This window comes from Temnothorax longispinosus, chromosome 3, assembly GCF_030848805.1.
Source record: "Temnothorax longispinosus isolate EJ_2023e chromosome 3, Tlon_JGU_v1, whole genome shotgun sequence".
Classification (NCBI taxonomy): domain Eukaryota; kingdom Metazoa; phylum Arthropoda; class Insecta; order Hymenoptera; family Formicidae; genus Temnothorax; species Temnothorax longispinosus.
The window spans coordinates 825,375-840,294 of NC_092360.1; the positions used below are offsets into that span (position 1 = coordinate 825,375).

The following is a 14,920-nucleotide window of genomic DNA, read 5'->3' on the forward strand; positions in this document are numbered from 1 at the left end:
GTACAATTTATCAAGCTCGTCTCCATTTAGGGTACTTCACACGTTAGCTGAAGTTTAAGGTCAGTTGTTTATTCGGCCACTTCCCCCGGCCGAGTACTCTTATCGCCGTTTCTTAACGATTACGTGCATGTGTCGTGCATGAATGTGTTGTTCTTGCCCACCCACGTATCGAGAGCGGCGTAGAGAACGAGATTAAGAGCAGAGAAAGAGAGAGGATAAAGAGAGAAAACGAGAGCAATCCGTTCTCTTCTGATTCTCAAGAGAGGGGAGAGAGGCAGGAGGGGGGAAGAAGGAGAGAGACACTCGCGCGATCAGAAAAGCATATGCGAACGCACTCGAATGCCTCGCACCAGTCCTTCATAGGACATTGACTTTGAGATATCGTCGACGACGACTAGCCGCGACGACGCTATCTCATTTTGGCTTATCGCACTTGTTTCGCCGTACACCTTATCTCCCCGCGCTATATATGTCTCCTTAAGTCACCGCTCGCTCGCTCCCGTGCCGATCGTTGCGGCTCGTGAAATTGTCACCTCGCTCTCGCGTATATTTCCACGTGCATGCCCGATTCTCTTTGTCCGTTGACGACGAATCAAATTTAATTAACGACGATTAGCAAGCTACTCTTCCCCGAGAGGAGATTATTAGATTTTCGATTTTTGCCGGATACGAAGTTCTTCTATGCGCGATTTATATTATATTCTCGTTTTAATTTTTATAGAATGTGCATGAATGCTTAATATTTTAATGATAATTTTAATAATAATATAATTCGAAAGAATGAATGTGTATAGGGGGTCAACTTTTCTTTAATAATAATTTCGAGAATAATAACTATTATGATTCGTATTCTTCAATTGAAATTTTGAAAAAAATTTGCTGGAAATCTGCTGAAAAATGTGAGCGAACAATTAGACATATGACTTTCGAGAAATCTTAGCAAATTAATGGCAGAAGTCATCGCGTTGTATTTTCCTGCCTCCGCTTACGCGGATTCGAAGTTCGAAGTTGCAGTAAGAGTGCCGCGTAAAGCCTTGACACTAATTAGTGGGAGAATGGAATGCTCGCACAAATGCAGAAAAAAAGTACGCATTTGTCGGCACGAGAATAAATATACCTGTCCGTTTATTATTTAATGATACCACATAGTGACATTTAAAATGTAGCGAACGAGGTAGCGAATATATCGGGTGGTTGCAGCGCAGACAATCGAGAAATTTATCTTATTATTAATCATTGTCAAGGATTCTTGTCACCAGTTTTTATTTACGTCATTGTGTCGGCTAACAAAGCGACTTTCGATTAGCCGCCTATAAAAAATAATGTGCAATACGGCATGCCTATTAGTTGGACTGCACAAACAGTGATAATAGCTATTGGTTATGTCACACGTTAGTGTAGTAGCGAACGGTAATGAAAAGTCAGTGTATTATTAAGGACGAATATTCCATCGCTGTTAGATTCGCAAAAACTGACGGGAGGGCATATATACGGCCGACCGCAATGGAGTAGCAATTTGCATAATTGCGAGTAGTATTCATCTGCGCGAGAGCTGAGGATAATAATAATCGCGTGGCAGTTGTGATGCAATTCGGTTTTTCGTTGAGAGAAGCGTTGCGTTAGGCGTGATTGCACTATTTAAAAATTTGTCGGAGATCCGAATCACGCGGCCCACCACGTTCCGCCACAGAATTGTTTAATTTGCTGTTGAGTAGGCGGAATTGCGGTATAATAGCGACAGTATAAATTATGAACAGCGGGGAGAATAAAAAGAGAAAAGTGCATGTGTTGTGTTAAATTTTCAGACGCCGTAAATTTCCAGAAACGCAACTTTGCCGTGTACCTATTTTTTTAGATCCATGCACTTTTACCTTATTAATGTTAGATATTAGCTTAAAAATTAATGTTTATATTCTTAATCCATATTAGTATTGTATTTCATGTTTTAGTAATAAAACTTTAATGCGATTTCTATATCCGATTTCTTTTCGCATCAATTAAGGAAAAACAAGGAATTAGTGCATTCATGTGCCCGCAACTTTTGTCTCTTTATACATTCTCCGTATTCCTCGGTGCATGGCTACGTCCACGTGTACTTCAGGGAGAATTTATAGGTCTCTAATATACAGTTACCGTTATAATATATGGCTCGATAAATTCCGCGCACATATGCATTCGCGAAGGCTACATCAATTCGCGCACTCTCCCTCTTGGTCCACGGTGATCCGAAAACTACACGAGTGTCCGGAAACAAACGTGAATTATCCGCCTATCCGCGAAATCTATGGATTTAAGCGACGTTATACGGAATATTCATCGATGCCGTATTTTCCTATCGTCAGCGTTTACGTTTGCGCGCGCGAAGGGTTGCTATCCGAAGTATCGATTCCAACTATGGGAAATATGCAAATCCGCCGGCGACACTAACGAGCACGTGCGATCGTATGGAGTCAGCGTATGTCAGAATATGAGCAAGTAGAGCACGGTGCAGATAAAGGGGTGGGGAAAGAGGGGGGAAAAAATGAAAGGACTTGCGTCCCGGAATGCGAAGATTAATTCAATGTGAATCACGCGATGCAGATAGCGATGGCGCATACGACGGAACAATCGGAGAGACAGGGACAATTTATGTAATACTATACCTGAAGAGTTGACTACTCCTTTGTATGCAGAATTTCGTAAAAATTCATGAAACGAAGTAAAAGGCTTGCGTGCATTGTAAAATATACAAAGCTAAACTTTTCGAGTATTCTAAAATAAAAATGCTTTCGTGAAAAGGAGATCTTGTATTTTTTTTTATTACGTTAACAATAAGTGTTAAAGCGGGTTATTAAAAAATTATGTGCCAGTGTACCTTGCGTATAAATTACTCGTTCACATAATAGTATTTTGCGAAAATATATTGGAAATATCGAAACATTATATTTTTATAAAAAAAAAGAACATTACAAAATATGTGTTTATAAGCAAGAATCTGAAAAAACGATAATTCTTGGAGAATGACTTGAAAGGAGGAAAGTGATTCACCTCCACTCTCGTTTCCGCTCGTTCTCTGAAGTTCTAGATTTCTCGAGGAAAGAGAAAAACGGGGTGGACCGACAGAGAGAGAGAGAGGGGCAAAAAGATAGCGGCATGTGAACGTAAATCAGTCAATGTTGTTTAACTAACGCTCGCGCGAGAGTGTAAAGCGCGTCTCGGAGAGCTACTACCATCTTTCTGTTTTCTGCGTTCGATTTTTCTCTCTGGTGTTTCCGTCTCCCCTCGCGCGGCATACTTTTTCTTCCTCGAGCCGTTTGAACTGCAACGACCCTCGGCTGGAATTACATTATCGACACTGCCAAGTTCACTTCTGTTTACATTCGGCATGCCACACGTAGCTGCGAACGAGGATACGCTCTTCTTTCACTTCTCTCGTGAATGATCGAACTGATCATGAAATTTTTACGAGAAATACCGGACTCGTCGCAGACTGTCTAAAAAATGTATGTTCTAAAAACTTTTTTAACTGGAGCTTGAAAATTCGTGCGATTTTTAACAGTTTTCAGAAACGAGTTGACACGTTTGACACCATTTTTGCTTTATAAATGACAGAATTTAGTATATTTAATTAATTGCCGTTATTTTTTGACATTTTGATACACGCGCCAATGTAGTTTACAAATTCTAGTTTCAAATTCTAGTTTACAAATACATCTAGTTTACATTCTAGTTTACAAATTCTGTTCCAAATATTCAAGGAAACACTCGGTGGGATTATAAATCACCGTCGCGCGGCTACGATCGGTATTTGTAATGAGCGAGCTGTTGTCGCTATTATCTCGTCGTAGGCCTTTTATTTCCAGGCATTTTATTTTTACACGTATCGTATACGCGCGGCGCGTATTTCCGTTACAGCGGCCGTGCTTATTCAACAGGTTTACAGCAAGGATGCCCGTAGTAGAAATCGCTCTCGAGTCCCTGCGCTTATGTTTCATAAATGGAGCAGAAATTATTCCTCGTACACGCGGGTGCTCTCTCTCGCCAGCACGGAGAGCGATAAAATCGACGGCGGCAAGTCGATGGCGTTCCCGTAAATCCCGTGCATATTAGCGAAACCGAGAAGGCACTAGATTAACGCTCGACACGGTTATATTGTCGGTGTAAATTAACTTAAGACTTTTACCAAAACTTTTAAAAGCCGGGAGATTAAAATGACTCCAGGAAAAGTTTTGGGAAAGGAATTGTTAAGGATCGGCCAACCTAATAAATGGACATGAGAATTGTAAAATCATTGTAGAATCGACATTACTTATCCGTGTTCTAATTTTATTATGTTCAGTATCTCGATTATAAAAGATAATAAAAAATATTAAGGTCACGTTCTGTTTTGTTTTATAGTTGAAAGTACAGTTGAAGTTTTACTTTGTGAAAGACGGAGAGAAAAGATCTTACTCGTCGGCAAGAACCAGAAAAGCGAGCGAATTTTTCGTCCGCCACCTTCTGCAAACGTTAAGGTTGCATCAGATATTATGGCGAGTGTTACTCGGTCGCAGATATCTAAAATTAGGTGCGCGAGCATTAATATGTATTATTGCGACTCGAGCTTGTCGGGAGTCCTTGATATCAGTGACTAAACATCTCGCCTACCTTATAATGTTGCGTTATGACTCTACAATGCTGCACACGTTAATCGCTATTGCCATTTCTCTACGTCATCGTTCTTGCAGCTCCGCGGCGCTCTCTGCGAATATTATCTGCAAATATTTTCGTTTCAGAGTATCACTCAGACTCATCGGGCTGATCTGCCCGACATACGCGGATAAATGCTCCGATTTTCTGGTTTTCATACAATTTATGTTCGACAAATTTAATTACGTGACTTACGTAATGAGCCAATGCACGGTGGTAATGGCGTTTACGGAGCTCGGCAACGTAAGCGTCGTCGCAAAGTGTGTTTTCGAACGAGACTTACACGGCTAGATATAGTCTTTATTTACCGCAATCTTGTATTAAGGAGTGTGTAATTATCGCGCGAATAACGACAATCTACAGGGTAACAATCGGGAAGTTGCTGAAACTAAATTGTTGTTATTTTGCAATGAATGGACGGAATGAAATAAACATTGTGCTGTAGGAGAAAAACATTATAGAGGGCTGGATGCATGGCTTAGTGACATATGTTTTCGAAATGAATACGCACAATAATTGAGGCGCTTTTTAAAACTATATTAAATTCGTAGTGTCAAATTATATTACTCAATTCGAGTCCTTTTTAACCATTTTTGTAAGTCGCCGCTACTTCTTCTGAATATGTCGTTAATTTAACTAAAACAATGTTAATTTAACTAAACCAATGGAGTTAAAATAATAAATTTCGACACACATGGTAGTTAAAAATAAGAAAATGTTATTTAACTTAAGGTACTGGTTTAAATTTCATTGTTTAATATTTAACGGTGAATTAAATATATTTTCTAACACTAGTAACTGTAACTATGCTCTCGAAGATAAATTCTTTTCACGGAAATGGACGCTCATGCCGGAATATTCAGAATATATATCACTGAGCCATGCAAATAGCCTAATTTTCGGTTTTTTATAAAAATTTATTTATTTTTAAAAGTTTCTAAATGTATATTCCTTTTCTACTATGTTAACAAACATGATTGGTTCCTTCTGAAAAGTAATGTTTAATTTATATTTCATCCTGTCCATTAATTACAAAATATTCAGTTTCAGCAGCGACCCGCGCGATTGTATATTTAATAAAATACCCTGTATATTTAATTATCTTAGAATAGATATCCTATCATATCTGGTTTTAAGCGACCGGTTTTAAATTGTTATTTCGGATCTCGTCAATATTTGCCGCGTGTATATCGGATGATGTATTACGCGGATTCGATCGTGGCGAGTATTCCCCGTTTGATGTGCTTAACGCTCGTCTCGTTCAAAAATAAAATTCTTTACTCGGCAGAAAAATGTTGCCGATTGGTGTCCTGAAAATACCGATCGCGGCGTGAGAATGCAGCGAGAATTTCGCGGAGGAGCGAATTCGCGTCTCATGTTAAACGCGCGCTAAAAATTATTCGCGGACTCAGTGCCGATAGAATAAGAAACCTTAGCCAATTTAGCGCTAAACCGTCGCGCCGGATGGAAGGAAGACCCCGAGCGTTTCAGAGAAGATCTCCCCATTTGTTCATTCGCCGGGGCTACCTTGGAAATACCGCGCGTGGCATTGTTCGCGTTCGCACGCCGGAGGGCTGCGTGTTATTGATTTTTCGAAAACCACCCCGCCGGTATCGAGGCTCATCTCGATTAGATTGATTGGCCGACAATGATCGCTCGACGACCGCCCGTTTACACGGCAATATCGCGGACGCTGATTGTACGGCGATAAGCATCCGAAAGGATTACGGCTAATGCGATTATTAGTATGTGCTCGCGATTGAACGACCCTTTCCTGAGAGCTCCTGAAAAAAAGTTAAAGCAGCGAGGGGGTAGCTCAAATCGCTGTTACTAGCGATTGCGATTTATTTACTTAAATGAGCAATTTTGATGTATTTAAGATCATTGTTGTATCACGTACGATATCTCGCTTAGATAGTAAGATTTTGTCAGTAAAAATTGACAGTTAATTGTTGATAAAGAAAAAATTGATCTTGTAGTTATAAGATACTTTAAAATAAAGTATTATATATAAAGTAGGCTTAACCAATGAACAATTTTATTAATTTAATTTGAATTGTCACGCGAGACTTGCAACGGACTTATGGCTCCATCTTGCGTACGCCAGAAATCATGTTAGACTGGAATTTCGGGATAATGCGTTTCAATATAAATTATATTTACATTTTTCCAATCCTGAAATTATGCAGTCAGAATTTCTGAAATGATAATAAGGAGCATGAGAAAACTTATTTTTCAGTTAGTTTTTATCAAGCGAATTAATATTGCCCTTGCATAGAAATATATTTATCGTAGGAAGGCAAATAAACTCACGCGATGAGGATTTTATAGTGATAAAAATTTCACTTTGAAACTATATTTGTATTTCTGTTAAATAAATTTAGAAAATTTCTAATATTTAAACTGATTAAAATAATTTCTGATTAAAAATAATAAATATAAGAGATTAATTTTATTTGCCATGTTGTTCTACTGCTGTTACCGACAAGTACATAGATAGATTTATTGCATATCCCCGTAGGGTTCGCAATCTATACTACCATCCACAGCCCAGTTTTTATGTAGAGATCCAGAATGTTCTAAATTTTGCTGCTATCGCAAAAAAAAAATTAAAAAGTGTGGATTGGCAACCTACATTATATAGCGTGGAAAAAAATGATTCCAAATATCCTTCGAATCCGAAAGAATTCACAGATCTTGTAAATATTGAAAATAGCGATAACTCTTTCCGAAAGACGGAGCCCAGTTTTCTCCGCACAAGGGGCTGAATCTTGCACGGAGGAGCGCAGCTTTCGGAAAAAAATTCCATGGCTCTAGTGGACTCGAACCTGGTTCCTCAGATTACGAGGCTCTACCACTAGACCATACTGCCGCTCACCGACAAATACATTCATTATAGATATACGCAAATCACAGATATATTACACTGAACAATAAGTTATATGAATGTGATTATTTAATAACATTTTCAATTGCCATGAAATGCATAAACAATATTTATTGCCGTATATTATTCACAGTAGATATAACAGATTATAATACAAGTAGCGATATCAAATATTTTATATTTTTATTTCTTTTATATTTATATTTAAAATGTTATTAAATAAAACAGCTTAATACGAACGATATGCTTAAAATTCATCCATATTAAGGTACTTTTGCGAATGGATTGTAAAAAAGTTTTCAAACACTCACTTAGTTTTGTTAATAATAATAATAAATAATAATAATATAATTCCTTCGTTTCTTTGGATACTGATTGATGTAACAACGAAATTAATCTATATTGCCGCTTCAAATCATTGATTACGGTTGAATGAAGCTGGAGCCGGATGAATCGGGAAAAAGCGGACTCGTTTATAATATGTCTAATCGTATTTATTTGTTCATGTAGTGTAATAGTCGCTATATGCTTAAATACAGGTGGTCTATTGCAGAAACGAATATACCAAAACTTAATAATGTACACACTAATTTAAGTGATTCTTTAAATAGATATCGATTACATCGTCCAACAAGAAGAAAGGGCGGTAGCGTTAATATATTAATTTTATCAGATGTAAATACTAAACGAGTCGAAGAAAGTAGGTCTAAGGGGGCGGTTTCCTGCAAACGCAGTAAGGTTATTTTCTCCGTGATAAGGGAAGAAGGGAAAGTATAAAAAGAAGTGATAGAGGGATGAGAAGAAAGGAGGATGAGGACAGTCTCTATACAAAAGTAATTGGCGTCAGGCAAGAAACTCAAACGCGCACGGACAGGCGAGAACAACACTATGGTACAAAGTTGACGAGATAATACTTTTTGTCCTTAGCGAGATTAGATCGATTATAATCTTTTCTCACGCTCCCTCTCACGCAGATTCACGCTCTTTCAGTCTCTCTTTCACGCTCTCCTTTTTTTCTCCTTTCTCTCCCGCTCTCTCATTCGTCTTCTCACTCAGGTCTTTCACACGCGTTATACGACAATGGCTGCAATAATAATTGTTATTGTGATGTAAAACGTAACACATTAACGCTTTGCGAACGAGCGAGACCTTTAAGAAATATAATTAATTAATTAATTGTCATGCGTTATAGCGCTGCTTTACGCGCGCGCAAGGTATAAAGGGGAATCTGCGCATGGCTTGGTGTGCAAAAGTTTTGCCTCGGACAATATCGAGCGGGAAAAACGGTTTCCGAATTTCGTTTACGTGCCATGCACACCGTTTTTCTCGAGCTCGAGTTTCCGTTTGCGTCGCTTCCGTGCACAGCAATAATTATTATCGCCTTCGTCGGGAACGGCGAAGGCAAATAAAAAGAAGAGGACCAAATATCTTACATAAATCTCAATACTCTCTTTACAATGCGAAATTCTTCATCTTTGGTAAACACTACTAAATAAATATCGTCGCTTAGAGTAAAGGGTCGTGCTAAACCAAAGGTAGTCGTAATTCGCTCGCGGCTCGTCGAGATAAAAAAAAGTTCGAAGACGGGCGCGAAACGTTTCGCTTTGAAAGTCCGAGCCCTCTTTCGCTCGACGGACTCTCGCTTTTTTGGTCGTGGAAGCTTGTTCCGTTCCTCGCTCGATACTCGATGGTCTAAAGAAAAATCGCGCGAGCTATTTCGGCCAGATTCGTTCGTTTTAGAAAGAAAACGCAGACTTGGCGATCGAAAAATTCGCACGCAAAAAATAAAAGTGTTTTGTGGCCGTGAGAGACCGTGCACTCGGGGAACAAACTAGAAAAATAGACACGCCTATATATATATATATGTATAGATATATATACGAGGTCCTGCAGTACGATCCGGTGCTCGAGGATGCTGCTCCTATGTCGTGATGTGGCGCGAACGTCGATATACCCTTCAGGTATCATATTATTTCTAAACTGTTACGGTGCGTGTGGCTGTGCGTAGATACGATAGTAGAAACAAGAATAGTAGAAATATATAAGCGATTCGAACTACTTGATGCCACCCGATCTTTAATCGTTCAGCAAACCGAAGTTGATAAAACCTCGTAATCTTGGTTGTTCTAGACAAGTGATCCAGATAAATAAAAATGAAAAAGATATACTTTTGACGAGTTTCAGCTCATACTTTACGCTCATATTAAATATTCGACTCAACGAAGTTCAATTTCTATTCATGCGCTGATAATTACATCAGGATCAATGAAGACGCAATCGATTCGCTTTTCGCTGCTGATCGAGAATCCTCAATTTAGAAATAAAATCAAAATTGGTCTCGTTGCCACTTTCGTTTCGTTCGTGCCGAACGAAGCAAAGTCGCCGTCGGGAGACTCGCGGTCGCGAGTGTTTGTTTCACTGGTCAGCGCTGACGCGAGTCGATCGTCGTTTAAGCTATCAGGGCGATGATCGGACCTCGGACGAGAGTCGCGGATTTTCCTCTTATTCGCGTATACAAATAAACCTAGCCTAACGCTATGTCACATTATATAAACTCGACGAAAGTTGTCTACTTACTCGGTCTGCCTATTCACTAAATAGCCTCTATTTCTCGCACGCCATTCTCTCCCATGTCGCAATCTATTGTTTTTTTCCGGCACTATGCTTCGCATCCTCGAGTTTCGCGAGTTTTCAGATCGACACCGAGTCTATCTATACTCGCGCTGCACGTTTAAAGTTTTCGAGCGCGTGATCTCAGGATCGGGGAGATAACGAGCGTCGATTAAACGACTCATGAAATTCATGCAACGAATCGCAACCAAGGAAGACCCAATGCATTTCTCGCGCTTCTCCGAATAAAGAGCCCTCCCCTGTCTCCCTCGAATAACGTTGATTCGCACAATAATCAGTCCCTTTCGAAATTCTTATCTCTCCTCCAACAAATCGGCTATCTCGCGGTGGTGTTAAAGTCATTGTTCAGAAAAGATGAACGTTGCCGTTGATGACACCGTTTACGATGCGTATTGCAGCACGAGGCTTCTCCAAAGAACACGTTTTCTCCGTTCGAAGATCTCTTCTCGGACGTTTTTCTCGATTCCCGGTCGTGTCTAGCGCGCGCTTTAGCACGACGAGCTTTTAAGCTCGCCGATATCAGCGATGTTCTGCAGCAGGGGTGCGGCTTCGCTGTTGGCCTGGGACTTGGCGTTGTAGCGTTGCTTGCTCAGCGCCGAAAGCAGGCTCGCGTTCGTCGACATCAGACGCGAATTCGCGGCACCCAGGGCAGCTATTTGCTGTTCCTGCGCGTCGATCACGCGCTGCTTGTACGACAACGCCGCCGACATCTTCTGCTGTTCGCGACGTAGCTCCTCCTCCACGGAGATTAACCTGCGAGCAAAAAAGGGAACGTTAAATTGGGGCTGAAAGCGTGATCGCGCGAGAAGGAGAGAAAAAACATGTTTGACATAAAAACTACAGCGCGTCTCATCGGAAATGTTCCTCAAAACGATCTTTATTCTTTGAGAGCCTCTTCAGGAATGCCGAAGTTATTATTTCAAAAGATTGCGTTACACGCGAAGAATAAAGAGCGTCGAGGAATCAAGCACACGCGTCGAATCGAGCTTCGCCTACCAACTCTCTCGAGTTTCTACTATTCAATTCGTATCATTTTATTTTTGGGCCGAGATATCCAATTCCGTTGTTCTATTTGAAACTGAGAGACGTTACAGCGAAGCTGAAAAAGAACCAAGCGCCGACGATGCACAATTATTGAAACAACATCGATAGATAAAAATAAAGCTGTAAGAAGCAATAGTGTTCGGTGCATAATTTAATATACTCTTGGAAGAGGATAACTGGAATATAAGGTCTTCCCAGAAGCTATATGTATATGTTTGCTCTGTATCACAATAATAGCGAGTATGTATGTATAAATGAAAGAGAGAAAAAAGAAATGTCTACATATTGGAGAGTTTGGTACAACTCCCGCGATGAACATCTGCAGATATGGCAGATATGGACATTTCTTTCTTTATGACACACGCAGATGATCGCCGAGAGTCACTGAATATATCCGTGCACATGAACAGAATGAACATGTTGGAATATGTGATGTCGTGAGGTGTGTCGGTGTTCGATGAGCGCCAATTCGGTGACAGATTGATAATAATGACGCTTCGTGATCGGTATAAATGTCAAAACGGTGAACACGATAATTTTCGTTTTAAGTTTAATTCCGAGTGGCGGATTTTCGAAAACCAAGATAGAACACGATGAGAAGCTAACATGTGAATGTAAAAATGTAAGAAAAGTTTAGAAATATAATTGACTCTTACACCAAAGGTCCAGATCAAGCCAGAGTATACCAAATGCAGCGGATAGAATGCACAGGAACACACAATCAGTTAAACATACATCGTTTCGATAAAGTAGCCGTTCATATACGGGTGAGTGTTTCCCCATTAGTTCCGTTAGACATAGAAAAAGTGGTACACGCGATTAGACGACGTTCATCTTTATCAGCATAGACACGAAATAGACAACAATTCTAAAGCTAGTGTCTATAAAATGTCACGTTATTTATTATCAAGAAAATTGAAATTCAATTCGTTGCTAATTAATCACGAATTTATATGAATTGTAAATTCCACAAAACTGTACTTCTTATGAGGTATAACGTTGAACAAAAGTTGCCAATTTGAATGAATCATTCTACATGACTTTTTTATGGAAGAATTTCTTTATGGAGACTTCAAATGAATCTCACGACAAGTCGAGAAATGAGGATATGGAAGATCGAGTGGCTGAACATGGCGATACGTCGAAGTGAAATACGCATAGACAGTGATAATGATCACGGTGGTATCAGGGTTCACACTCAGGCAAAGATTCGGTAATTGTTTAGCGACGCTAGCACGGAAATGAGGATGAAGTACCTGGAAATGATGCTCTTCATGTTGTTGTCGGACGCGAGGTCTAAATCGGCATCCTCGGTGGCGCCTAATCGCGCACGCAATCGCAGCCGATCTACGCTATTCTGTAGCCTCTCCACCTCATACAGATCCACTTCGTACTGGAAACGAAGAAACGTGTTAGTTACGAGACAGATAGAAAGGATGTCCGCATAGAGAAATATTTGTTAGACAAATTACAGAAAATTAGAATCGTTTATATATAGTCAGTAGATCCATAGCAAAGTAAAGAATCAGTTATTCACAATTTAATAAGTTTATATAGATTTTGAAGAATTGTAGATTTTCCCATCATTCAAGATTATTCAAGAAACGATCGTTAATTCGATTCAGATATTCAATTTATGTCGCCTCATTAATTGCCCACAGCGCGTAAAATTAATTTGCAAGTATCTTTCATTGGCTCACCTGATCGATGCTTCGATGACTGCGAGACTTGCTTCTCCTGGTGGTGCAATTCTCTTCCTCACTGGTATCCGACAGGTCCCTCGTGGAATCGAGAGAGAGTCTTCTTCGGAGCTTCGTGCAACAAACGTCCTGCGTGTGCTCCGAGTTGTTTCTTTGATTGCCCTGTCGCCATTGGTTCTGACCGTTTCTCTGGTAATTTCGCACGTTATTCTTAGGCGGTGGCGAGGGGCTCAGATCGACACCTCTTACACTGTCGATGCCACCGCCGCCGCTACCATCTCTCTCTTCGGAACTAGTGCTGCCTCGTCTGCCTGTCCTTGCGTGATTCGACTCCATATGGTAAACAGGATTCGCGAATGCTAGCGGTGCCGTGTTGAGAATATGCGCGTTCGCATTGTTGCTGCTGAGATCCACCGGGCTGGAGCTCTGGCTGTAAGCGGCGAAGCTCTGATAACCGGAAGAAGCCACGTTGCTCAATTGCGAGATGGAGATCTGCGAGCCCTTCTGCGACTTAGACTCCGACACTTCGTCGTCCGCGTATCTCAGTAAATCGGACAGCTCATCGAGATTGCCGTTGGCGGACGCGTTGTTTGTCTTGGAAGTGTTGTAATTATTGTTGGGCTGATGATTGATTGACAGTGTGAGATTCGTAGGCGGATTGACGACCACATTGGCGTTTACTGTGGTCTTCGAGACATTGTTATAGTTGCGCTGTTGGGTCTGATTAGCGTTTTCTTCCTTGTGACAATGGTTTCGGCTGGCCGATCTCGAGACATTATAGTTGTTGTGATTGAAATTGTCCTCGCGATCGTGAATATCGAGATTCTGCAAGCGCGCGATATTGTGCCGATGTTGTTGCTGCTGTTGCTGCTGCGAAACAATACTGCCGTTACTCGACTGGATGCTTTGAGGTGACGCGGTGATGTTGTAATTCGAGTCCTTCAGGTTGTTGTGACTCTCGGAACGTGTGGGGCTTGTCGGATGAGTCTGGCAATGATTGACGTTCGCCAGGCTCGCGCTGGTTGTTAGTCTGTAACCTGGTCCGGATCGATTGGGGCCGAGTGGCCTGTGTTGTCGCGTGATCGGTGTCGGTGAGCGCGACACAAACGCTGGCGGCTCCAAAGGATAATCGTCGGAGCTGATTTGCAACTGCAGCTTGCCATTCGTTGGCATGTAAGCGTTTCGCGGTAGAGTCGCCGCTCTGGCGACGTTCGGACTGCGCGAACTGTTGTGACCCAAAGTATTGGTTTGCAGCACCTCGTTGCTGTCTCTGATCGTGCCGTTTATCGTGCTATGATTGCTCAGTGTCGACGTGGCCGAGATGGAGAGATTCGTGTTGCTGTTGGCGATCGTCGGATCGTTGTAGCGGAAAATATTGTTCTGTAGATTCGGGTAACGATGGGCAGTGGGTACGGGACTTGGACCCGGTTGATCCAAAGCTACGGAGATCCTGTCGAGGATCTCGGGTAATCGCGACGGTGGCATCGATGGCGAGGATGGCGCTATCGCTGTCACACTTTCTCGCAAAAGAGCGTGTAGCAGAGACAGTTGCTTGCCCAGATCTATGTAGCCATCAAATTCGAGCGAGTTATTAGTTGGTGCATCCTTTGGCAGTGGGCTCTGTTACATAAGAAATTATTTATTACTTATCTTATACCTTGAATAATTGTATATTTGCTATAAATGTGACGATATGTATATAGTTATATACTTTCAATTATATAGAAAAATGTTTTTATATCTTTGCTATTAATCTATACAATTGAAACGATATATAATTATTATAAATTAAAATATGAAATAAAATATCGTAAGATATTTACGCTAATTAGCTGCAAGAAATTCTTCATAGACGGAGCCTCGCGTTCGAGTAGATCGTTCATAAATTCCATGAAATTTTCCTTGCCCTGGAATCTCGTGAAGTTCGCAAGCGTTTGGAGTGTCTTCGCAACTAGAGTAAGATTTCTCGCCGCTTTCTCGTTCGGATATT

The 14,920-nt window shown here is 40.9% G+C and overlaps 1 protein-coding gene and 1 long non-coding RNA gene across 24 annotated transcripts in view; one reads left to right on the forward strand and one right to left on the reverse strand.

Annotated features, from left to right (window-relative positions):
• The window catches only part of LOC139809497 (uncharacterized), a 300,362-nt gene that overhangs the window by 175,619 nt on the left and 109,823 nt on the right, over nt 1-14,920 (forward strand). The window lies entirely within an intron of this gene.
• Nucleotides 8,028-14,920, reverse strand: part of Raskol (Ras GTPase-activating protein raskol) — a 313,196-nt gene continuing 306,303 nt past the window's right edge. For 17 of the 18 annotated variants that reach the window (XM_071772416.1, XM_071772412.1, XM_071772413.1 and 14 more), the window contains 4 exons: nt 14,754-14,920; nt 12,931-14,550; nt 12,487-12,623; nt 8,028-10,939 (listed from right to left, as the gene is read on the reverse strand). In XM_071772416.1, coding sequence (XP_071628517.1) covers nt 10,675-10,939; nt 12,487-12,623; nt 12,931-14,550; nt 14,754-14,920 — 2,189 coding nt within the window. In that variant the 3' untranslated portion in view covers nt 8,028-10,674. The remainder of the gene's footprint in view (nt 10,940-12,486; nt 12,624-12,930; nt 14,551-14,753) is intronic. The other variant, XM_071772408.1, reaches the window with a different exon arrangement.